At 43.9% G+C, this 25,726-nt stretch overlaps 1 protein-coding gene across 2 annotated transcripts in view; it reads right to left on the reverse strand.

Annotated features, from left to right (window-relative positions):
• Positions 1-15,107: 15,107 nt before the first annotated feature.
• Ralgapa2 (Ral GTPase activating protein catalytic subunit alpha 2) overlaps positions 15,108-25,726 on the reverse strand; it is a 307,510-nt gene continuing 296,891 nt past the window's right edge. For both annotated transcript variants that reach the window (XM_042666417.1, XM_042666416.1), the window contains exons 39-40: positions 21,412-21,451; positions 15,108-17,962 (exon numbers count right to left, since the gene is read on the reverse strand). In XM_042666417.1, the coding sequence (XP_042522351.1) occupies positions 21,447-21,451 (5 nt within the window). In that variant the 3' untranslated portion in view covers positions 15,108-17,962; positions 21,412-21,446. The remainder of the gene's footprint in view (positions 17,963-21,411; positions 21,452-25,726) is intronic.

The following is a 25,726-nucleotide window of genomic DNA, read 5'->3' on the forward strand; positions in this document are numbered from 1 at the left end:
ATTCACAGGTAACCTGGGTCCAGAACAAATTGCCAGCCACACCTCATACCCCCCAGAACAATGATATGAGGTTTTCTTCTTTTGTTTTTTTGGTGCCAGTACTGGAGCCAGTACTCAAGGCCTGGGTGCTATCTTCAGCTTCTTGAGTAGCTAGGATTACAGGCATGGCCTCGCATGATCGGAGAACTTCCCTTACTACAAAATTTGGGTTGCATTACATATTAAAAGAGTCCCCTGGTCAAGCACTGGTGGCTCATGCCTGTAATCCTAGCTACTCGGGAGGAGGCTGATTGCTGAGGATAGAGGCTCAAAGCCAGCCAGGGCAGGAAAGTCTTGAGACACTTAAAATAACCAACAAAAAGCAAGAAATGGAGCTGCTCTGGATCAAGTAGTAGAGCAGTAGTCTTGAACACAAAGGTGCAGTGACAGTGCCCAGGCCCTGAGCTCAACCCCCAGGACTTGGCACATCATACATTCACACAAAACTCCAAATGTGGGCCGGTGTGTGTATGTTCTATGGGAATATTTTTTTTTTCTTAAAAGCATGAAGTTAGGCCACATACAACAAGTCCAGACCTGTCTTCAGGAATGGCATCCCATCTGTGCTAGATTCATGGTGTTCTTGTCCATAATCAGACAGTGAGAATTCACCTGAGGTTAACCTTTGGGAACATAAATAGAACAGTTATTCACAATTGTGCTCCTTTGTTCCCTGGAAAAACTGATTTGAGTAGGTTAAATATACCTTTTCTAGAATAAAAAACCACAATAGTATTAATGGGAGAGATTAAGTGGGGCTGAACAGGAAAAGGAGAATATTGATATTGACTGACTAAATGGTATAAAATAAAATTTTGGTCAACTTATTTCTAAGTAATGCAATAGGAGTTGGCTTCTACAGGGAGCAAATCAGGTTCTCCTTTTTCATGCTTGCCTGGACAGGAGCTCCAGGGTTCCTATTATAACACCAAGTTGAAAGGCATGCCCCTTTTCTATATGGAAGCAAAGGCTGCTGTGTGTGCTGAGATTGCTCTCCTGTATCATCAGTGGAAGCCAGCTCAAGACGCCCACTCCACCCCACAACAAGGGTCTGGTGGTAAGTAGATGAGGGGTCAGGAACAGCAAGGAGGAGCTGAGAGGAAATGAACAAAGCAAGGGGTTTCTTTCTTGCCAGTGCCACCTCATTTCTCTATTTTTATAAAATTTGGTAAAACAAGCAAAAGGATGTTCTGTTCTCCTTTGGTTCCAGAGCGAGCCTGTGGTTGGAACAGTGGCCCCTTTCTTCAGGGCTAATGTGGCTGTCTCTGCCTTCGGAAGCCTGGAGCAGCTGGGAGCCCCTCTAGCCACCAAGAGCAGGAATGGCACCCTGCAAAAGTCTGTCCTGGATGAGCTTAGCCAAGGGTCTAAGCGGGGCAGGCTTCCTTTCCCTTTTCACAGCACCATGGACAGGGGTGCTTGTACCTTTCAGAAGACTTGGGCATGGCTAGGCTCTAGCCATACACATGTAGTAGCACTTGGGGGCAGGCCAAGGTCCCCTGCAGACACACAGGTGTACCAAATCAGGAGGGGTGGCAGTAGCTTTAGGAGGATATTGCTTGGCATGCATGTGCCCAGGCATGCTGGTGGGCGCGTTTTTGTTTGCTCTGCTGTCAGCACCTGACCTAAAAGTCCAGACTCCTCTTCCCAGTAGCTGACAACTTCCTTCCTTTTGGACTTAATTCCACAGCCTTCCACAGAGTAAAAAACACCCACCCACCCCCACCAAAAAAAATGCACAAGAATCTCTTAAGGATCCTAGGAAACAGCATTGGAGGAATTCTTCCTGTGCCATTTGTCTTGGAATAAGAGTTAAGCAGGTTCGATGGTTTTATTCAGTTGAGTCATTTGGCTTCCTGCAGTCTTCAATCTCTTCATCTGTAAAGCAGAGACAATTCTGCTACTAGCTATCAGTGGGATCCGTGGTTATGGTGAGATATCTGGGGAGCATTCCTAAGCCTGGGGATAAAAGGCAGTGAGGATTCAAAGGGTGGTCTTCATACAGGCAAGGGAGAACCTCTTTGTTAGGAATGCCATTTGGTATGACACATAGAATTCACTATAAACCAGACAGCTTGTGGCAGGCTTATCTGAGTAAAACTTGCCTTCTGCAAATATTTTGGCGTTATAAAGGAATGTTCTGACAACTAGACCCTATTGTATGGGGAAAGACAGGTCACCCAGTTAACTTGTTATGAAGCCAGGGTAAGTAGGAAGTTTTTGATGGCCAGGCTAGAGAAAGCGGTAATGCTCAATAATGGAAGGTTTAAGTTATGGAATTTAGAAAAGAACAAGGAGGAAGCTGAGTTAGAGAGAGAAACCCATGGTAGGTTTTCCTATTCACAAAGTGCCAAAATGTGCCAGAGTAATAGAATCAACTCAATTAACAATGTTCAATGATCCTGATTTCATTTGATCACCAAAGAGGTACCAAAACAAAGAGAACATGGTAGTCTAAGACACTCAGGCTTGTAATCTTAAATTATGGAAGAAACTTACTGGCTTTTTTTTTTTTTTGGCAGCATAACATAAAAGTGGTAGTCTGCAAACTCCCTATAGGTAATAGAACAACCAGATGCATCTTCAAGTTACATCCCAACTTCTATTTTTGAGAAAGTTATTTTGTTTCTTTTTGACCAAACTGCATTATCTAATGACCAAATGCTCGGGGAAAGTCTGGTATACCTGTTTCTCATGGGTTATGATAAAACAATTGCCCCCAACAGGCACATCAGCAACACAAGAAACAGAAAACAGTTCAGGAGTGGAAGCTGGCTCTGTAACTTGAGACTTGTCCTAAGCAGAGAAGATGGTCGCTACCCAGAAGCCCCAGGGAAAAGAACTTTTCAGGTACTCTGCGCATGGAAACAAGAGCATTCTTGAAGGGCTATGAGAAGTTCTCTGCATCCTAGCTCACTGTGTCCCCTTGGCACCTTCATTGGCCCACATTGGCCCACATTTCCAAGCAAGGCCAGGTAAATAGAGTCTGAAGGAAAAGGCTGGAGAGGCTTCCCTGCCCACTGAATCCAATGATTAGGGAAACTGTTTTTTCCCCATATGTGTTCTTGGGAGCATCTGCCTCCTTCTGAGGTTGCAAAGGAAATAGATCAATCATTTTAAACATCCCCTCATCATGTGCAGACAACTAGCTACAAGTTTTGATGTCATCAAGGCAACTTGCTAGGCAAGAGGATTTCCTGAAGACAAATGAGTCTAGCTTCATTGTACACATTCTTGATGAGAAACGGCAGGAGGAAGGGAATGGGTTTGGGGAGGGAGTGGGAGGAGGAGATCTTACCAGACCAGATAGATTCTTGAAAGCTACAGCATCTGATGAAGGCTGTCACCAGCAAGAGACCTTGGATGGAGTTTTGAGGGTGAAAAAAATTGATTTCCCATAGCTTTCTGAGAGAAAACTTGGCTTACAAATTTATGACTCGGAGGGGGGACACAGTTTCATTATTAATGCCTAATAGGTTTCTTAGAATCATAGGACATATTTAGTCTTATGATTTGAAGTCAGTATATTTTCACTAACCCAAACACCGCCCCCCCTTCATCTCTAAAGCCTCAATTGTCATCATTTGTCTACCAGATACTTTAATCGTGGTCTTACTTGCTCCATCTGGAAAGTAGACTATTCAGCCAGGCACACTTCCTTCTGTATGGTGAGCAGATGGGTTACGGGGTGAACACACTGGTGTTTGTCTTGTTTGAAGGTTTCTGTGCTGTGTGGTCTTCCTGGTGGCATTTGCACACAAAGCATCAGCACTAATTTCTTTTTTTCCCCCCTTTCTCTTTAACTCATTGCAATAAGCCCACCCTAGTGGGACAAACCATTCTTAGAACATTCACCAAATTGGGAATGAGTTGGACAGAATGTCTGCTGTTAGTAGAATCAAAGGCAGAGGTGTTAGGGGCCAGTGTTCCACGCATGTCATATATTCACGGCTTGCAGCATCGCCAAGAAGCTTGTTGACACAGTTTCCATTCCATTTCCCATCCTGCCTCCCCCACACAGAACCCAGGTATTCACTGTCCCTTCCATTTGGTTTGAGCCAGTAGACAGCATAGGACAGAAAACAATAATGCCGGAAACTTCAACCTTAATTCATTACTCTCCTCTTTCACTCATCAAAGAAGGCTCTTTTATTTGAATGCAACATCTGCTTTGTCTCTATTGTACAGAGCCAGGTCCCCCACGCAATGCCCCCTTCTCAAACACCACAGCCAGGTGACAATCACACCTGATGGTGACAGAATGGATAGAGGGAGCCAAGAGGCTATTGTATATCAAATCTGATAGGACACAGAGAAGGTGTTAGTGCACGGAAGAGCGGATTCTGAGAAGGGATCTTTCTACTGGAGGGGAAAAAAAAAATATATGTTAGGCTACAATTTCCTCCCAGCACAAAGAACAGAAAGAGGGCGGGAGGCTCGGGCTGAAATGCACGTGTCCACTATTGCCATTTAAAAGCTTGTAACATCAATTGATTGCAGCTCTTGTCTGTTGCTGTCTATCTACTGTATTATGTGAGATGAGCCGTTGGCATTCAAGAATACAGCTACAAAGAGGTTGTTACTCTGAGACAGTAGTATACCTGAAAACATCAGATTGAGAACTGTTAGGCACGCAGGAGATGAGCCAAGTCACAGTCTCTAGGTGACTAAACATAAACAGAATCATGTTAGATTTCATCAAATACTTTTACAAAGGAAGATGTTCTTTCCCTGCCCCTGCCCATGTCTTTGAATGCAATCTTTCGTGTTTCTTTTGAAACAGAATTATTATCCTTGTCACTTAACTACCTTGATAAATCACCAGACTCTAATTTCTAGGTTTTGGGGTTTGTTTTTTTTTTTGGTCAGTCGTGGGGCCTGAACTCTGGGCCTGGGCACTGTCCCTCAGCTCTTCAGCTTAAGGCTAGCACTCTACCACTTGAGCCACAGCATCACTTCTGGCTTTTTCTACTTATATGGTGCTGAAGAATCGAACCTAGAGCCTTACGCATGCATGGAAAGCACTCTACCACTGAGCCACCTTCCCAGGCCTCTAATTTCTTCTTCCTCTTTTTTTTTCTTCTGTTGGTCATGAGGTTTGAACTCTAGGCCTGGCCGCTGTCCCTCAGTTCTTCAGCTCAAAGCTAGCACTCTACCACTTGAGCCACAGCGCCACTTCCGATTTTCTGGCAGTTTATTGGAGATAAGAGTCTCATCGACTTTCTTGCCCAGGCTGGTCTTAAACCATGATCCTCAGATCTGAGCCTCCTTAGTAGCTAGGATTACAGGTGTGAGCCACTGGTGCCCAACTCTAATTTCTCTCTCTGTTTCTCTCTGTTTCTCTCTCTCTCTCTCTGTGTCTCTCCTTCTCTCTCTCTCTCTCTCTCTCTCTCTCTCTCTCTCTCTCTCTCTTTTGGTTTCTTTTCTTTTTGTTGTTATTTTCTGTTTTGCCAGTCCTGGGGCTTGAACTCAGGGCCTGGGCACTATCCCTGAGCTTCTTTTGCTCAAGGCTAGCACTCTACCACTCAAGTCACAGCGGAGCTACTTTTGGCTTTTTCTGTTTATGTAGTACTAAGGAATTGAACCCAGCACTTTGTACATGCTAGGCAAGCACTCTACCACTAAGCTATATTCCCAGACCTACCAAACTCTTCATTTCAAATGTCAGCCCCACCAAACTCCTAATTTCAAATGTCAATTGCTAAATCATTTTAGTGAGTGTCACATGCTTATAAATCCAGCACTAAGGTAGGCTGAAGTTGGAAAATTGGGAATTTGAGGCTAGACTAGTCTGCATCTATCAAGTTCTAGGCCAAACCTGGGCTACATAGCTAGTCCCAGACAAAAACAAAACATATTGAATAAAAAAGTAAAACACTAAAGACTGTAGAATTATATCAGAAAACAGTAATTCTATTAACATTAAAAAAATCATTGTAAAGGTGATGTACCTAAAGGTTACAGTTACATAAGTCAGGGAATAAGTACATTTCCTTTTGAGTAGTATCACGCATTCTCTCATTTTCTCCCAGTTTTTCCCTCCCATCTCTCCTCCACCCCCAGTAGTATAGTTTATTTCCAACATAGTGTCTAGTGAATATCACTGCTGAATTGGTTCACCTTTTGTCCCACCATTTCTGTTCTTCCTTGCTAACCTTATACAACCCAAGATTATACTTGGATTCCAGAATTACTATCATCATTTTGGTACATACCACACTATACTTACTGCACTGTTATTCTAACAGAAAAGGCCAGAGAAGTCAGGCTCACTGACAGAAATCTGGCCATGAATCTGTTTTGTAAATAAAACTTTATTGAAACAGCCTAAATGTCTTCTGAATTTAATATTTGTAATAAATACTATATGATCCACGAAACTTAAAATACCATTTGTCCTTTACTGAGAAAGTTTGCTGACAATAATATGCAGTATGTAATAAATCATTAGTCCTGTGTTAAAGTTCCCTACCTTCCTGCCCTTGATTACACTGAAACCTGTCCTTAGGCTTTGCAGGTTGGGTTGAATGTCACAAGCTTCACAATCTAACATAGTTAATTCTTGAAAACTGCAAAATTGAGAACCACTGTTGTTTGGTTTTGTTTGAGTCAGGGTCTCGATATGTGGTGCAGAGTGGCCTGGAACTCAAGATTCTCCTGCCTCAGCCTCCCAAGTTGTTGGGATTACAGGTATGCACCACCATGTCTGACCTTAAATACCACAGTTTTGATAGGCATCATGTTTTTCAGTCTGTTTAATAAGAGAGACTCTCAATTTTTCTGAAAGTAGAAAACTGCTTCCAAGACAGTCTATCATGGTTGCCATGACACATACAAATCCACAGAAATCTAAATCCTCCTTGATTGGAAGGTTTCCTTACTATAATGTGGTTTATCAAGTGAAATTACAGTTCTTAGTCTGAGCCATAGGAAGTTGCTATGGACAAAACTAAAAACTCTAAATCAACAATTTGTATGGTTCAACCTCACATTTCAAGGGATTTTGGTAACCATTAGCTTAAAAATTGAGTTGAAGCAGGGTACTGGTGGCTCACACCAGTAATCCTAGCTACTCAGGAGGTTGAGATCTGAGGATCGAGGTTCAAAGCCAACCCAGGCAGGAAAGTCCACGAGACTCTTATCTCCAATTAACTGCCAGAAAACATGAAGTGGCACTGTGGCTCAAGAGGTAGAACAGTAGCCTTGAGCTGAAGAGCTGAAGGCCCCACGACTGACAGAAAAAAAAAAAAGAGTTGAAAACAGAAGACAGGGAGGAGGAAGAGGGCGAGAATGAATCTGACCAAAGTACATTGGACATTCAAAATGAAACTGCCTTGTACAGGTAATTGCTGCTAATATGAATGTGGAGGGAAAAGAGAGAGGACAACTTTAATTTAGTGTTGATTTCTTTCACAATAGTGTTAATTAATTAGCAACAAACACTTTACTGACAATTGCTGGCATCTTTTAATTGTCCAAATATTTGAGCACTTAGATTTTCAGATTAATGTCTAAATGAGAGGTCATCGCTAGTTAGAAGCTTGCAATCATTGCTTAAAACATTTTCTAAGCTGGGTGCTGGTCACTCATGCCTGTAATCCTAGTTATTAAGGGGGTTGAGATCTGAGGATTGTGTTTTGAAGCCAGCCTGGGCAGAAAAGTCCATGAAACTCTTACCTTTAATAAACTGCCAAAATAAGCTGGAAGTGGTGCTGTGGCCAAAGTGGTAAGAGTGCTAGCCTTGTGCAAAAGAAACTCAAGTAGTATCCAAGCCCCAAAAAATCTGAAACAGGTTTCAGATCCAGTTTCACAAATGTATCAATTAAAGTTAATATTTTCAATGTAGCCCCCCATCCTCCATGTGTCAGAAACATAATACCCAATACAAAGTGTTGGGAGGTGGGGCCTACTGAGAGGTATTTAGCTATGGTGGTCTGTCCTTGTGAATGGATTCGTGCTGTTAATGCAGGGGAAATCTAATATATCAGTGAATTTGGATCCTGCTTGCTTTCTCTCACATGTCCTCTCCTACCTTCTGCCATGCAGTGGTGTAAGAAGACTCTTGCTGGAAGCTAGCTATAGAACTTGGACTTTGTTCCAGCCTCTGTGAGGCAGTAAGGGTCTGCTCATTGTAAACTAACCAGTCTATGGTATTCTGTTAGAGCAGCATTACACAATAGACTCAGATGAGAAACTACCGTTATAGTTTTTTTGGTATTGGTCTTAAGTTTTGAACTCAGAACCTTCTACTACTTGAGCCATATCCCAGCCTTTTTTGCTTTAGTTTTTTTTTTTTTTTGGCAAGGTCTTGCATTTTTACCTAAGTCAGCATCAGACCACACTCCTTCTATCTCTGCCTCTCATATACCTGGGTAACAGGTATACACCTCAACACCCAGATTTTTCCATTGAGATGTTTATTTTTTGTTTGCCTAGGCTGACTTGGAGCTGTGATTTTTTTCAATCTCAGCATCAAAAGTAACTAGGTTTGATTCACAGGAGCCCAGTTTATTTAGTTATTTTTCAGATAGGCTCTTATGCTGTTTGCCTAGGCTTGTCTAGGACCTCTACCTTCGTCCTTATACCTCTTGACTAGCTGGGATTACTAAGCCACCCCACCCCACCCAGGACATGTACAGTCCAATGCCAGATCACAGAGACAACTGACTTAGGTTGATTCTGAAAAGTTTGAAAATCTTACCCAGTGTGAGAAAGTTATCTCCTGTCCTATACCCTGGGGGGAAGGTAGGGATGGGGGACCCAAAACTTGTTTCTATAAATCTACAAAGACAAGTAAGTCTTTCCTCCTTTTGTTTCTCTTAGGCATTTATCACAGCAACAGAAAGTTTAATATAAGCTGCTACAACAAAATGTCATAGAACAAATGGATTAACCAACAGGAATTTCTCATAATTCTGGAGCTGCAAAGTTGGAAGCTCCAGGGGCTTACTGAAGTTGGTGATTCGTGGCTTGCAGACAGCTGCCTTCCCATTGTATCCTCACAATGCTTCCTCTCCCCACTCCCGCCCTCCAGAACTAGGGGCTGAAACCCAGGGCTTTGTGCTAGGCCAGGACTCTACTACTGAGCTATACAGCCCCCAGCCAACAATGCACTCCCTACAATTGTACTAATCATATCGTGGGGCCCACCCTCATTAACTCACCCAAATCCCATTCTCTCCCCAATTTTCCATCTCCTAATTCCATGACATTGGGTTTCAACATCTGGATTCTGGGGGGACATGATCCTTCAGTCCGTAATAATTGCATACTTACTATGTTGGTCAGCTGTTAGTATACATTTTTCTAAGATAATCAACTTTAAGAGAGGTAATTTGGGCTCATAGTTTCAGAGTTCAGTCCATGCAGCCAGCTTGTGGGAGACTGTACATCTAGTGGGAGCACATGGAGGTGCAAAAAGCCACTCACCTCATGGCTGGAGAATGAGGAAAGGAAAAAGAGAGATCTAAAAGTCCTTTTCAAAGACACTCTCAATAACACCCCCCCCCCCCCGGCCACCCTCTGTAAGACTCTTCCTCTTAAAAGCTTCTACCATCTTATAACTAGCTGAAGAACAAGCTTTTGGATACATGGGTCTTTGTGGGGCATTCCAGACCCAAGATAGAATACTAAGTGATTTCATTTTGGGAAATTTATCTTACAGAAATAAAAGCAATAAACAGCATGTCAGGATAAAAGTGTAATGGTGTTAATTACAGGTCTATTTGTTATAACGAACTATGGAAACCACCTTAATATACAGAGATAGGCTGAGTAAATCAAGGCACATCTATTTTAAGGAGTAATATGTAACATGATAAAGAGAGATGGGTACCCATGACCTATAGTAAAGTTTAAAAAGAAATGGTAAAATAAGGAAATGGAAACATGCTTTTTGGTATTGATTATGTTTTTGCTTTGGGGATTCTTTTTTGGGGGAGGGGATCAAGCAGGGGGAGCAGAAAGGAAGAAAGGATGGGTAAACAAATCTAATCATGGTATTTAGTATACACTATGGAAAATGAACTATGTAACTTGTGGGCAAGGGCAGGAGATGTAAAGGAAGGGATTGTCTCCCCAAAAAAAGAAAAGAAAAAAAGAAATGTACTCATTACCTGGCTTAGGAAGTGGTAGTCCATTTGTACAACACATTAATAGTAACAATAAAATATTAAAAATATAATCTATTATACCACACACATTTGTAATTTGGCTCTCTTATCAAAATCTTAATACTGGTTAGAAAATACATCTCCTGTAATCAAGAAAAAAATCTGTTTCAAGTTGTTTTTCTTTTTCTCCTAGCATCTAGTTCTACTTTCAGGGAGTCAAAACAGTCCCCATTGCCAGGCGCTGGTGGCTCACAACTGTAATCCTACCTACTCAGTAGGCTGAGATTTAAGGATCCTAGTTCAAAGCCAGCCTGGGAAGGAAAGTTCATGAAGATGCCAATATTTCCCAGAAGGAAGGCTGTAGGAGACACTGATGCCAGAGGAGAGACCATGTGAGGTACAGGTTTTTTTTTTTTTTTTTTTTTGGTCAGTCGTGGAGCTTGAACGCTGGGCCCGGGCACTGTCCCTCACCCTCTTCAGCTCAAGGCTAGCGCTCTACCACTTGAGCCACAGCGCCACTTCGTGTTTTCTGGTGGTTTATTGGAGATAATAGTCTCATGGACTTTCCTGCCCGGGCTGGCTTTGAACTGTATCCTCAGATCTCAGCCTCCTGAATAGCTAGGATTACAGGTGTGAGCCACAGGCACCTGGCTGGGTACAGGTTTTTAAAAGAAGCCAATGATGACACAAACATGTGGCCTTTGCTGTTTCAAACTGTTGGAGAGGCTGCGCTGCCCAAGATTGGCAGGTTCAGAGGAGGGAGATGTATTACCTCAGCTTTTGCTTAGCTCAGAGGCTTCTTCTTAGGGAATATTGATCACAAGTACTCACCTCTGTCATCCAAGGGGCATAATGCAGTTCTGAGTATTCATGGAAAAAAGCTTTTCTTGGCCAGGCTATTTTCTGAAGTCAAAAAGATCCTTTCAGGTTCTGTAATAGCAAAGTCCCTTCCCACTTCACACCCTCAGTGAAAAGCATGCTCCAATTTTCAGACCCCTAGGACCCTGTGTCAAGGAGGAATTTGGAGAGTAGGACCTATTCATATTAAATATTCTGTCTAACTCAATAAGCATTTGAGAGAGGGAGAAAAGGGACACATCAATGGAGGACTAAAAATTACACCTGGACACAGAGGAAACAGCACTTATTCCAGAGGTCATTTACTTATTATTCTTTTCCTAAAAAAGACTGTTTCGAGTAGAGTTTGCAATCACATACATCATACAGTCTGATACCAAAGGCAGTATATTTTGATGTGAATATTTTAAAAAGTCTGATCAGTGCTTTTAATGTCTGACAAGTTACAAAAGAGAGGATGCTATCAGGGACTTCCTAGTTTCTCAACTTATGTAAAAAGGCAGAAATTTTGACATTATCTTTCAACCTCTCTCCCCCTCCCTCCTTCCCCCCTTTAGGCCTATGTGTTTGTGGCTGTAGAAGTCTGGAGGATGGGGCTGACTTTGCCAGCTACAGACCTGTGCCTTGAATAAACCAAGTAAGCAAGTGTGATGTTTACTTTGTATCCCATTTCTGCAACCTTAATATTTTTTGGTTGGAAAATGAAATGGAATTAAAACCATGTCCATTTATAGCAGAAAGCAAATGATCATAGTGCTCCATGACATAAATGGTTTAATAAACCAAAGTGGCCTCAATTTAGTTTGTATATACACAGTACCACCACACTAGGACAAATGTGTACAGATATGATAAATATAAATGTCTGTCATTATCACAGGAAACATAATAACTGGGCTGTTTTCCCTGGAATCTTAAGATGATTTTATATTATGGCTAGTATGTACCTTAAGCGTTTTCTTTAAATTCCTTGGCACATGGCAAAATCTAAGAAAGACCTATGATAACAATGCTTAACACTGGAAGTTGGACTCATTTTGGAATTCTATTAAAGGTCTTCCATGATATGGCCTGAGATTTGTGTTTTTGAAATGTTCTGATTGCTTACAGGAATCACAATAGCCTGGAATATTCCCCTTTTCACCTTTCCTCTAAAATTCTTCTCTGCCTCCTCATTTCTTCTTCTTCTTTCTCTTCTCTGTCTCTGTCTGTCTGTCTGTCTGTCTCTCTCTCTCTCTTTGTGGGGCTTGAACTCTGGGCCTGGACACTGTCCATGTGCTCTCCAGCTCAAGGCAAGCACTCTACCACTTGAGCCAAACACAGCGCCACTTTCGGTTTTCTAGTGATTTATTGGAGATAGGAGTCTCATGGACTTTCCTGCCCAAGTTGGCTTTGAACCGTGATCCTCAGATCTAAGCCTCCTGAGTAGCTAGGATTGCAGGCATGAATCACCAGTGCCTGGCTCTTTTATTTTTTATGCCACTTCTGGGTCTGGGGCTTGACCTCATGCCCTGGGCACTGTCCATGAGCTTTTTTGTTCAAGGAAAACACTCTACCACTTCAGCCACAGCTCCACTTTTAGCTGTTTGGTGCTTCATTAGAGATAAGAATCTCACAGATTTTCTTGTCCAGGCTAGCTTCCAACCATGATCCTCAGATTGCAGCTTCTGAGTAGCTAGGATTATAGGTGTGAGCCACTGGTGCCTAGCAAAAATACCCTTCTTTATGAGACTTTCATAAAAATATCCTTTGAATCTCATATGCCCATTCCTAGACCTGAAAAGTATTCCAAAAATATCCAAGAGAAGCTTCCAGGCAGGAATCCTGGAGGGCTTTCTACTAAGTCAAATTGTTAATGAGATGCGGGAGCACTGCCCCAAGAAGCAGGTATGGTGCAACCAGCCACCTTTCAGATGACCCTGTGGCACACATGGTGGCGGTGGGGGAAGGAGGAGGGTTGAGTGCTGTCCAGAACATCACCAATGGGGCTGACTCAGGCTTACTAACCCACCTCCCCTTCCCTTGTAGTCAGCTTTGGGCAGCTTTACGGAATGGAGATGCTGTGGTTCTTCTCAGGTGTGTCTGAATCAGAGTGGGGAACAGGGTAAGAATCAGGGTCTTACATGATAAGATTCCAAATGAAACCTTTGCATAGGTTAGGAAACACTGCTTCTGGGTCACAGAGTTTTACAGGCTCACACTGAGCTTCATTTTCCGAGGAACTAAGTATTAAAAGCAGGACATACTTGCATGCAAGCTCTTGCTATCAATTAAAAAAAAAAACTAAAAAAGAAGCTCAATTGACTCAGGTTCCATTTGACTCCTGGGCATATACCCAGCATGACCCTCTTGAGGCCACTGATAGGCTCTGCAAGTAATTGACAGTCAACAAGTTCTTGCTAAAGGTACAAATTACACACACACACACACACACACACACACACACATCCAGGCACACACCTTGGGATCCAATGTTGTAAGAGTTCACTGCTGTTCAGAGGCCCAGCCAAAATACCAGCAGAGGCCCCTGGCCTAGCTGCAGTATGATGATTGGGAGTCCTAAGGCAGGACCATCAACCTGTTTTCAGCCACACCAGCAACAGGCCATATTTTATCTTGTCTCCAGCTATTCACAAAGAGAAGCCCTCAAATGCTCTTGCCCAGAAATGCCAGGGATTCAGATCATCAGAAGGGTGGCTAGTACAGGGTGCTGCCCTGGAGAGAAGGAGCAAGGGACAAAGTTCTCTGTGAGACTTGATGCCAGCTGCAGTAGTGGTTGGTACTGATCTAATCTTCATCAGACGGATTAAGTAGCTGAGGGTGATGATTCTTCCATGCAGATCTTCTGGTGGCTGGCTCTTAGCATTCCATGTTATGAATGACAAGAATAATTTTACATACGCATGTATAAAAAATTTCCCTGGACTTGTCCCAACTATTATTTTGGACATGGATTTAGGATTTGGTTAAAATATTTTTGAATAACTTTATACAATAAAAATGCAAATACTATCTTATTAGATACCAGGACAGATTTTATTTTCCTACAAAGTAAGCATCTAAGTGCTGTGTCTACACTTCAGTAAATCATCACAGTAAATCAAAATAAAAGGGAAAAATGGGTGAACTGGAGATGGAGTGGTGTCATCAAAGGAGCCATGTGCTTTCCTGGAGTGGCTGCCGTGGTGGGGTATGTCCTGACACGCAAGCATACATACTCCCACAAAGGCAGGTTAGACACGGAGATCTTGCCTACCTTAAAACAAATCTAGATGTGTGGTATCAGGAAAATTAAATAACAAGAGGCAGCAAACCAAGATTCAAATGACACTATAACTTAATTTACTACATTTATCAAATTTTCTCCTATTTACATGTACTAAACATTGTAGACTTGAATGCATATGTCATACATACATACTGAGTGCAACTCAACTACAAGGATGGTTGTTTCATGTTGAATTTCTCTTCAGGTACAGATATTTCCCTTCAGTAGATACAAAGTAACACACTGACACAAAAGACATCACAGTAAGTTTTGTATAATTCAACCTCCACATAACAGGTCAGAGTCGTGCAGGTAATGACACCTGAGGAAGGTCAGGAAGACGGGATTTGCATGGCTCTCTGGATCTCTATGATCTCATTTGTAAGGCTAAGGGTTTGATCAGTCAGCCCATACCATAAAGTCAAGGGTCCTCCAATCACTGTGCTCTTAAGTGCTGCAGGGTTGGCTACTGAAGACACTTGTGACAGTCACCTGACTGAGCTAAATTTCTTTCCCTCTCTCTGAAGAAGGTCTAGCTACCTTCAAAGTTATAATTTTGTGGGATTACTATCTTTTTCTTTTTTTTTTCTGCCTATCCTGGGGCTTGAACTCAGGGCCCGGGCCTGTCTCTGAGCCTCTTTGTGCTCAAGATTAGTGCCCTACCACTTGAGCCATAGCACCACTTCTGGCTTTTTTTTGGAGTAGTTTATTGGAGATAAGCATCTGGCTGGCTTCAAACCATGATCCTCAGATCTCAGCCTCCTGAGTAGCTAGGATTATAGGAGTGAGCCACCAGTGCCCGATTCTTTTTTTTTTTTTAATTTTTTTTTGAAGTACAAAAAGGTCTAATCAATGAGGCTATAGACATCAGCTTTGTTCTACATGGAAATCTGGAATTCAGCATGTAGTGAAGTGAGGGAACTGGCCAGGCTCAGGGGGGGAGGGTGGGGGGAGGGGGACAGGCAGGCACACTTTGGGCCAATTAGAGTCACCTTTCTTTACACATGGTTGACCCACTAGTATTAATGTGCACTGTGGCTCAGGAGGGTCTCTACCACATGAGTGACCTTAGCAATATTGCTAAAAGGCATTTATTACAAAGAACACAATATTTACTTTGCTAACTGGAAAGAGAAAAAAAAAGATCAATTTTCCACCCCAAATAACAAGAACGGCTGTGTGACTGCAAGTAAACATGGTTGTCAGATCCCTTGCTTCCCTCTCTAAATCTCCAGTCACAAAACTGCTGGCTGTCATGAGGTGGCGGGGGGCGGGGGGCGGGGGTCATAGGGTTGTTAAAATCATTAGGGATTACATGAAGGTTGAGATATTTGTTACTTACAATTGAATTTCCCACTTGAAGGTTAGGAGCGCTGTCTCATGGAGGCAAAATGAAATTGTGGAGAAGTTCAGGAAGTTAAACATGGCTTACAAGGGCTGGGGCATGGCTCAGTGGAAAAGCATTTGCCTCACATGCAGGAGGCCCAGGCTTTTCATCCATTCCCAGTGCCACAGAACACAAAAAACAAAAATTAAAGCGTCTCCCCATTCCTTATATTTCCCTTTTATGCAGCCAAGAATTCTGCAACAGAGATTTCTACAGCCTGAATATAAAATCTTCTCCCAGAAGCTCCTTGTTGTTAAAGGGTTACAGAGAGCTCTGAAGCCCAGGGACAGGTGATATGTTTCCATATAGAAAAAAAAGGTCTGGGTACTGTGTAAGCATGAAACAAAGCAAAGAAAGCAACAACAGTCATAAGTCTGATGAATACGGGCCAATCACACTGGCCAGAGTTCAAACCACTAACAAACACATGAAAGGGCAGGGGGTGGAGGAGTGAGAATAAAAATCAAAGCATTCGCTGACTCTAGGAGAAACACCATGACTTCCTGTCATCCTTTCTATTGCTGTTAAGCCCCCAATAAGTGAATGTAATGGCCCCTAGTAAACAGCCCACGGCGATTAAAGCTTCTACTCTGGAATGCCCCTTGTTCTTGTTCTCATGCCTTCAGACAGCAATCCTGGTGCTCTGGTTGGTGGGCCTGGAATTCAAACCTGCCCGCAATGCCCAGTAAATCACCTTTAAAGCAGATAGAGTTTCCCTACACCTGGAAGGTCCATTTTTTCTGATGGGAATGATGTTCCAAGACTGAGTCTGGCTCCTGGATTTGTCCACTTTTCCCAGGAAAGTCAAGACCAGCCAAATTAACTCAATGGTTGATGGGAAAAGCTGGCTCCTCCAAGGAAACAGCTGTTTTGATGGAGGTGAGCCTCTTTAGGCTGTAGGTAACCAAGTAGGCTGAGGGAACATATAAGTGTACAGAAAACCAGAGGGCAGAGGAAGGCAGACAGGTAGGCAGGTGTGTCTATACACAGGGCCTGCCTTCTGAAGCCTGGGCCCCACCCATAGCTACGTTATGATGGGGGAGGGGGCACTGTGACATGATCTCATATAAGAGCAAGGACTGAGCAGCCAGGACTGGCCTCTGATGTGCTTCTTGGATTTCTTTCTAAGGCAGAGTGGGGAGTGGAGCAAGCCTCAGGCTCTGAGACCACTTCAGAACCTGGAAAGAGGCAGAGGGTGAGCCACACAGGTCTTCCTGTGAACCAGTTTCTCTGGTACTAGATGGCAGGGTCCACCTACAGGTACCCCTCCAGGGAGATGGGAAGCCCAGAGGCAAGACTTTTCACTGTTCCTTCTTCTTCCTTCCTTTCTTTTCTTGTTAAACAGGCCTAGCATACCTTGGAGACAATTGGACAACAGATGCAGATCAAATCTCCCTTGTTTGGAATGTATTACTCTAAAACTCAGTGTGGCAAGAATCATTTCTAAGGTCTGTCTTGGCCCTGTCTGAGCAGCAGGCAGGAGAGAAGTGAGGATTTGGATATTACTCGATGACCATCCAGTCGGCACGTGGAGCTGGTAGTTGCTTTGTATTGATGCTGGGCTGGGCTGAACTTAGGGATGCTTCTTGTCCTACAGGAATTCTCAAAAGAACATGACCCTTTCTTTCTAGAGACTTTTGAGTGTTCTGGAATAGGAGCATCACTGTGATGACTGAAGGGTGTTTGGGTCGTGAGGAGAACCTCTTCAGTTAGTGTGTATCAAGCACCAGGTGGGAAAAGACTCAATACTGAGGTAAAACTCCTGGGCAAAAGACCCTTGGGTGAATCAGTTTTTAGGATGATGAAATTTTTGAGTAAACTATAAATTTTCACATAAATAGAACTAGCAAAATCAACACAGAAGAAATTCCAGGCACAATCAAACAGTTATTTTGTCAGCCCTCTAGGAATCATACTGGGGCTTATAAATAGGGGGAAACATTTTAGGGTGCAGAGAGTAACTGCCCTCTGTACCCTCCCTTCTTTCCTGCTGGGATCTATCTATCTGAAGCAGCCAGGCCAGTGTATTCTGGGGTGAGCAGTCTCAAAGGGCTCTGCCTCTGGTTGTTGATGATTTTTTCTTCTTTGGAGGCTCAAGGTTTGAGTGTTCTCAAGACTAGACAGCGCATCATTCACCTCTGACTTCGGAGGCCCAGTATTGTGGAGGCTTGCTATGGGCACTGGCACAGCTACAGGGCTTCCTGTGGTCTCTGGGACTGGGGGCTGAAGGGTGGGGATCCTCTTTGTCTGTTCCATACTGACCGGCTTCTTGAAGTCCACACTCAGCCTGGAGGCCAAGTCCTGCAAAGGAAGCAAAGAATGGCCAAGTCATGGAATCTACTGAGGCTCTGAAGACATAGATTTAAGGGAACTTGGTCCTCAGCATGAGGGTTTGATGTCTTCCACTCTTCCAAGTGTGCTTGCAAAGATGTTTGTTGAACAAATCGACAAATGAAAGTCTTTCCTGCCTAGTCTTTGGCTTGGGCTTTTATGTATCACCTAAGAGGCTACCATCTTTTTGAAATAAACTCAGGTTGTGGACAATCCAGAAGTAAAAAATGAAGAGAAGAGGCATCCGGTTAGAGCAAAAGGGATAGAGAGCCACGAGGAACCAGAGTTGATGAAAAGGCCAGTGAAACCTCAACTTCAGCTTGTGGAGCTCTGTCAGTGTTGCTGGAATCTCCACGTGCTTACATATTGATATTTTACACAGAGAGTTACTACTCAATTATTCCCCAAAGGGCCAAAGACTAGAGGTCAGGCCTAAATTGCTTGTCTGAATGAGTCCAGATGAGCATACAGTTATTCAGTACTAGAGGGAAAAGGAATACAATTAAAAGGTGTGGATCTGTACCCACCCCCTTCCCCGGGGGTGGCTCCCAGGAGCTCAGAGGAATACAAGAATGTCTGCTGCAATACACAGCCACTGTTGCCAGCAGTTTGCTTTCCCCTGGGACTATTCTGCGAATGAGAGGATCATTTCATCACCTTTCCCCTAGTGAGATATTTTTAAATCCTGTTGTATTATACAGCCCGAGTTCCCTGGCGTGACCTCAGCTAGGAACAACCCTCAAGAGCATGAATTTTTAGATCCTCCTCCTCCTCCTCCTTCAGACCTTATTTCCAGGGATTTGGTAAAATGATGGTTGAGATTGACAGTTATCCCATTCACAGACAGCTAGCCTCTAAGCTTGCCTCATGGTTTCTTGGGAAGAGCTCCAGAAATCAATACTCTAAACATGCATGGACCTGTAGAAGAGACCTGCCCATGTGCTATGAAGTCTGCACTTTCAGACTCCAGAGTAGGGCCTCTACCTTTGCTTTTCTTTTTTCTCAGCTCTGTGAGGTCAGCCAACAGAGCAGTCCTCCTGGGCCTTGTCCCAGGGTTTTCCTCTGTAAAATCAGGCTGCTAGGGCTAAGCATACAGTTTAGGAATAGAATGCTTGCCTAATATGTGTGAGGCCCTGGGGTTTTATCCTCAGCACCACAAAAAAAACAATCCAGGAAGCTTTGGATAAAGCCAGCATAGCTACACTGTTATCTACAATAAAGACATGATGTTTAAAGGTATCCCTCCACTCCCTTGTCACTAGGGATGAGCACAAGTATAACATCCATGGGTGAAGAGAAGCAGAGAAGCAACCTCCAGCTTGAAATGCCACCTCCCTCTGTAATCAGATCAACTGGGTTAAGAAAATAAAACAAGAAATGCAAGTCAAGCCAGGTACTGGTGGCTCATGTCTATAAACAAATCTAGCTACTCAAAAGGCTGAGATATGAGGATTATGGTTTGAAGCCAGGTAGGAAAGATTGTGAGACTCTTATCTCCAATTAACCACCTAAAAGCCAGAAGTAGAGCTGTGGCCTAAGTGAGAGTGTTAGCTTTGAGTACAAAAGCTCAGGAACAGTGCCCTGGCCCTGAGTTCAAGCTCCAGCACTGGTGTAAACGCACACACATACATACACATACACACACTCATGAGGCATGCACACAATGCAAATCAATGAGATATTAGTGATGATCAAAGATAATCCTAGCTCAGAAGGCCAAAATTTCAGCCCAGTTCCCACCCCCTTCCCCCTTCAAGAAATGAAAGGAAGGCCATCCCTTGAACTCCTATAGTGGCACATGTGGTCAGAATAATGCTCACTGTCCTAGTGAATGAACCTGAACCAGCAGCATGAAACTCTGCAGTGAAGACCCTGCACATTGGAAAGTACAGACCCCATTGGCTGGGGTAGAGGGCAAAGCCACACCAGAAGTGGGCCTAGGGCCAGTGCCACTGTGTTCCTTGCATTCCTCTAGTTTCCAACTTCCTGCTGCTGCATCCTCATCTTGTGATGGCTCCCATGTGCCCTCAGTGCCCAGTGATGGATGGGGAGGCAGCAGCTGCAGAACGAGCAGACAGGCCACAAAAGAGGGCTGCCTTCCTGATGTGATAATTCCACTTGCAAGCTGCTGGCAGTGCTGCCCTGGCTTATCTTCTTCCTGGTGATATAGGCTAGGGGTCTATTCAGAGGGCACTTGGACCCCACTTCACCTCTGCTATGGCAGATGCAGGAAGACACAGAGGGCCAGGAGGGTCCTGGGGAACAGAAAGAAACCTTTGCACCAATCTCCCTGCTGGGAGGCATGGGTGTGATCTTGCTCTATCCTGATGACTGAGCACATGGCTCTGAGGTTCCTTGTCAACTCTGGGAGCTGATGTAAGTGAGCCCAGGTTGGGATAATGCTGGCAGCTGGGCCAGGAGGTCAGCTTGCTGAGATGTTGGCTGTTCATCCAACTGGCAGGTTTAATAGCTCTGCCTGGTGCATGAGTTTTGTGTTCTGGATAAGCCATCCAATCTAGACTCTAACATTGTTTGGCTTAATTGTTCTACTCTTGTTTGTCCTAAGACACAGTGGCTGGCATCTGTGCCTCACATCCCACCTTAGGCTAATAATAACGACAGTTCACTTATTTGCTTTCTTCTTTGGGTGACATTACTCCCCAAACAAGAACTATCAATTCTTCTCTTTCTACCACCTATGAGCCTGTGAGCTCCTACAACCTGGGCCATAAGGGCAGGATTTTTACTCAATCATCTATCAGAGTGCTCTGGGGATGGGCTCAGATGCCAGACCAGAAAGGCAAGGTCAGAAGGTCACACCTGCCACAGCCAGATTGCCCTGTAGGTCCTAGACTGTTGATCCCTGGGTTCTCTACCCTCTATGTTCCCCCAGCTTTTGTCTGCTTCTCCTCCCCCCAGCTGTTCCATTTATCACCCCCCACCCCCAACATGCCTTTCCCACATGGAGGCCTTGGAGGCTTCCATTAAGGCCAGCGGTCAAAGGCCAGAACAGCACGTGCCACATCTTATCGGTCCATCTCAAGATCCAACTCCTCCTGCCTTGGGCAACAAAAATGGGGACAGCCCTTGTGCCCATGGCTCCCTACAGCCCTCCACACAAAAGAGTGGTGACAAAGACGTTTTCCGGGATGGCAGGTGTTGGTGTGGGATTCTGCCAGAGTGCACAGACAGAAGAAAGGCAGGCAAAGCTGTTTTTTTTTTTCAGGCAGTGCAGACATGCAGGGGCAGGAGAGTGGGCAAAGCCCTTGGGGAGGAGAACAGGAGGCAGCCAAGGCTGAGGCACAGGAAGGCAAGCAGACATGCAGCAGCAGTAGCATCGAGGGGAGCCTGTTAGTCAATTTACACCCCTTCCCCCAAAGCAAGGTGGATGGGAAAACCCACTGAAGTGTCACCCTTACCTTGCTCCAATATTGTAATGAGACCTTTAGGTATTTTAATCTGAAAGGAAAGAACATAAAATCAAATGAATGTAAGTGTGGCACCCCTACAGCTTCAAATAGATAATTAACACAGTGCTAATAATACATGTAATCCAGAGTTGTAGCAGTTTGCTTCAATCTTTACAGATCATTAAGACGTGGAAATTCTACTCAACTGGACAAAATACTAGCTAGTAACACATTTACAAATGGGAAAGGAAGAAGATATTAAAAATTCCCAGAATATACATAGCAGATCTTGTTAGGAGCCCTATAGACACAAGGCACTACTGGCAGCTGCATCCCTTTGCTGGTGCCCAGCCTTTCCAGACTGCTAACCGAAATACCTGTCTTTAAAACTCTTATTTGACTGTTCAGTGTTGGACTTAAAAAAATAATTAAGCACACTAGGTGTGCAAGTTACATGGCTCCAAGTTTTATCTTATAGGTTTCTGCATTGTACACATATATGTTAAAATTCAGCCTAGTGTCACATACAATGTGACAGTCGCCAGGGAAGGAAACATGCAATCTGCTGTGCATAGTAAAACTCAGGAAGGGGACCCTGAGGTAATGAACTTGGACCACAAGCTTACTCCCTCACACCAACTACGGCACAGGACCTCAGCAGGGAAGCTGAGCTGAGGGTCTTAAGTTTTCCATCCTTGATGACAGGTCTCACCATCAGACCTTCCTCACCACCGGCTTTCTAGGTGGATTTTCTGCAGCAAATACATGATGTTTCTGCATCAGACTTCTCTTATCTCTAGCCCCTCGCAGCCCTCCTGAATTCAGTCACTAGACCACCATGCAATCTGGACAAAGGACATTCATCAATGACATTGACCATTGTCTGCATGGCCACATTGTAAACCTGGATTTTCTGCTGACCCATCTGTGAAGGTTGACATAGTAAGCAGAGTCAGTCCCTAAGACTGGTTCAGAACGTCATCAGAAGGAATACTGACATTCAGCTGGGTCTCTGTGAAGGACATGTAGACTTCTACAAAGATGTATTTTCCAATCCATTGATAACCCCTCACCAAAAACAAAAATTCTGCCATTGGCGTTTGGGAAGTTCAGGATCCATAACTGATCCTAGATGATCTAGTAGTATTTCCTGTCTTACTGGTTTGATTTCAGCCACAGCTTATGTGCAGGCAAGAGGTCAGGGCTGGTATTGACTGTTGGTAACAGACCTTGTGGATTTTTGAGACTTCTTATTTCCCCCCATTGCACTGCACTGTGGGACCCCAGTTCCTCTCATGGAAGATCCACAGAGTGCTTCTGTGTGGATCTTCTAGTTGAGAAGGCTCTGCTTTCAGAGAACCATGCCACTAAAGCACTCCCATGTGAGTAAAGGCTGTCTTTATGAAGGGGCTCCTTGATCTCACTCCCCTCAGCCCCCTCAGCCCTGGTTCTGCTGTGCGTATAGGCTCCTGATTGGTAGAAACCAAGAAAGCAGATGGTGCACTAACAATGGAGGACTTGTTTGTAATTGCTGATGAGGACTGGGTTGCTCCTCTCCTGAGAGTCCCCAGATGCAGCCTGGTGTGGTGTGCCGGACCACAAAGAATGTCTCAGTAACTGCCAATCCATGGTTGAGTTAAGGAGATGCAAAGAGAGAGGCAGTTGGAGGCTGCCTTGATTATTCCACAAGGCTCAAATGTCACCTACCCTTGACATGCAGGCAATGATCCCAGAGGGTGGGATCCTAGTGGCTTAGGGCAGGAGTATATGCTGTCAGTTTCCTGGTACATCCCTGGGGATCACCACAAGGCATCAACTACCCTTTGCACTGATAGAAGACACCAGAAGACAGCACAGGGCTTACAGATGAGGGATGAGAAGAGATTGGAAGGCATACGATGCCCAAGGAAGAGGGGGTGATAGGGTAGAGTCACAAAGCATGGTTTTACTTCCCATCAGCTGGGCCCTGATATGTGCCAGAAACTGTCCTAGGCTGTGGCCTGTTGCAGCAGACACAGCCAGAGTAAACCTCTGCCTTTAGAGGCTTTGGAAAATGGTGGCAGAGTATTCGCATGCAGTCCAATATTGCCCAATATTGTCCCTTGTGAGCAACAACAACAACAAACAATAAACTTCTTTATACAAATAAAGGACAGGCATCTGCATGCCAGTGTCTAATGCCTGCAATCCTAGTTACTCAGATGGCTGAGATATGAGTATCATGGTTCGAAGCCAGCCCACGCAGGGAAGTTCATGAGACTATCTGCAATAAACTCAGAAAAAGCCAAAAGTGGCACTGTGACTCAAGTGGTAGAACACTACCTTTGAGCACAGAGAAGCTCAAGGACAGAGCCCAGACCCTGAGTTCAAGCCCAGGACCAGCAAACAAACAAAAAAAACACAACAACAAAACCGAATAAAGGACAGGTATAAGTACTATAAATAAATAGATACCTAGTGCTTTTGTAGTGTTTTAGGACAGGGAATACATTAGGAAATATTAATATCTTAAAGGTCTCCCTGGAAGTCAGGTGCAGGTAGTTCATGCTTGTAATCCTAGCTACTCAAGAGGCTGAGAGCTGAGGACTGTGATTCAAAGTCAGCTTGGTCAGGAAAGTCTGACAGACTCATATCTCCAGTTAACCACATAAAAAAAAAGACAAAAGAAAAAGCAAAAAAGAAAGCTGGAAATGGAGCTATGGTCGAGTGGTAGAACACTAGCTTTGTGCACAAAAACTCCGTGTGCGCGTGTGGTGTACACACACACACAAGTCTCATGGTAAGTAGTAATGGAAAAAAAGTTGGGAGACATTGAATTATAAAGTTAATAAGTGTCTTGAATGAGAAGCTATTGTATTGTAGTGGCACTGGAATCTAGGAGTTGGATCCTTTCATAAGGAAGGGCAGTTGAGTGAAACAGTTGTGTCAATCATTGGCTCTAGAAGTCACTTTTTTTTTTCTGATGCTAGTACTAGGTCTTGAACTCAAGGCCTGGGTGCTGTCTCTTAGCTTTTTCCACTCAAAACCATTACTCTATCACTTGGGCCATAGCTCCATTTCCAGATTTCTGATAACTATTTGGATTTAAGAGTCTCACAGACTTTACTGACTGGTCTGGCTTTGAACTGCAATCCTCATATCCAGCTTCCTGAATAGCTAGAATTATAGGTATGAGTACCTGGCCCTTCATATGTCACTTATAAAGAGAAATGTCTTACTTCTTTGGACTTGTGTGCCTTCTCTGGTACTCTGGATGCAAACATGAATTTCAGAAAACACAGGAAATAATAAACCCTGTAGGAGATTTGTTGTGTTCTCTGCTACTCTTTCTAGCAGAGTGGCTTGCAGACAACTTCTTTTTACAGCACATTTGCCCCAGCTGTAGTTACTGGATAGCAAAAGAGAAAGGTGTGAAGCAAGCTTCTTATCTCTGAGGAAAGCTTGCATGCAGACTGCCACCTGGGACAGAGCTGGGCAGGGTCAGACAAGAAGAGTGGCTGCCTCTCCCTGGATTCTTGTTACTGAACAGTCGGTGTGGAAAATGATTAACTGGTTCAAGATAATTAGGAAAGAGAATGATTTTGAGAGCTGGCATCAATGAGGGAGAGAAACAGTGAATTAAGGTTCCAGCTTTAGGCAAGTGCTAACTATGCTACCAGCAGGAAGGAGGACAGAGAGAGAGAAAGAGTTCAGAGAACTGTCTGGGTTATTCAGACCTCTTGGAATAGCTCTGAGGAAAGGAACAGGTGCAGGCAGTGGATGGGGTAAGCTCGCACACACAACTCAACACAGGCAACCCAAGACCAGTGGGAATTCGCCAGCCTCATTAACATCTCCAAATGGCCCAAGGATGGCTTCCAGTATTTCCAGTCCAGCAGCAGTGGCTGTGATCTGGCCTCAGCCCTGCCTCTGGGCTTGGCTTCCTCTATTTGGTCGTTGGTCTTGCTCATCAACTTTAGTTCTGAAACAGAAAGCAGGACAGCTGGACCAACAGGAAGAGAGAGAGGCAGAGAACACATGTATTGTGCACCTGCATGTGCATGCACACCTGTGCAGGGATTCAGGGAGCAGGTGGAACATTCATGAAAAAAAAATCTTTTCTTTCTTTTCTCCAACTATAATGTATGTTAGGGGCAATGATTGAATTAAATTCATTTATACATTGAAAATTAATATATTAGTGTTAATTTTCTAGTTAGACCACTAGGTAGAAGAGTTTTCAGATCTTTTTTACACTTCACAGAACATGAATACCAAGGTTTCTTAACTGTCATCTTACCAGACTGGATTCCTTCTAATGAATGGCAAGACAGCACACTAATGT

Source organism: Dipodomys spectabilis, unplaced genomic scaffold, assembly GCF_019054845.1.
Source record: "Dipodomys spectabilis isolate Male_0828 unplaced genomic scaffold, ASM1905484v1 ptg000365l, whole genome shotgun sequence".
Classification (NCBI taxonomy): Eukaryota; Metazoa; Chordata; class Mammalia; order Rodentia; family Heteromyidae; genus Dipodomys; species Dipodomys spectabilis.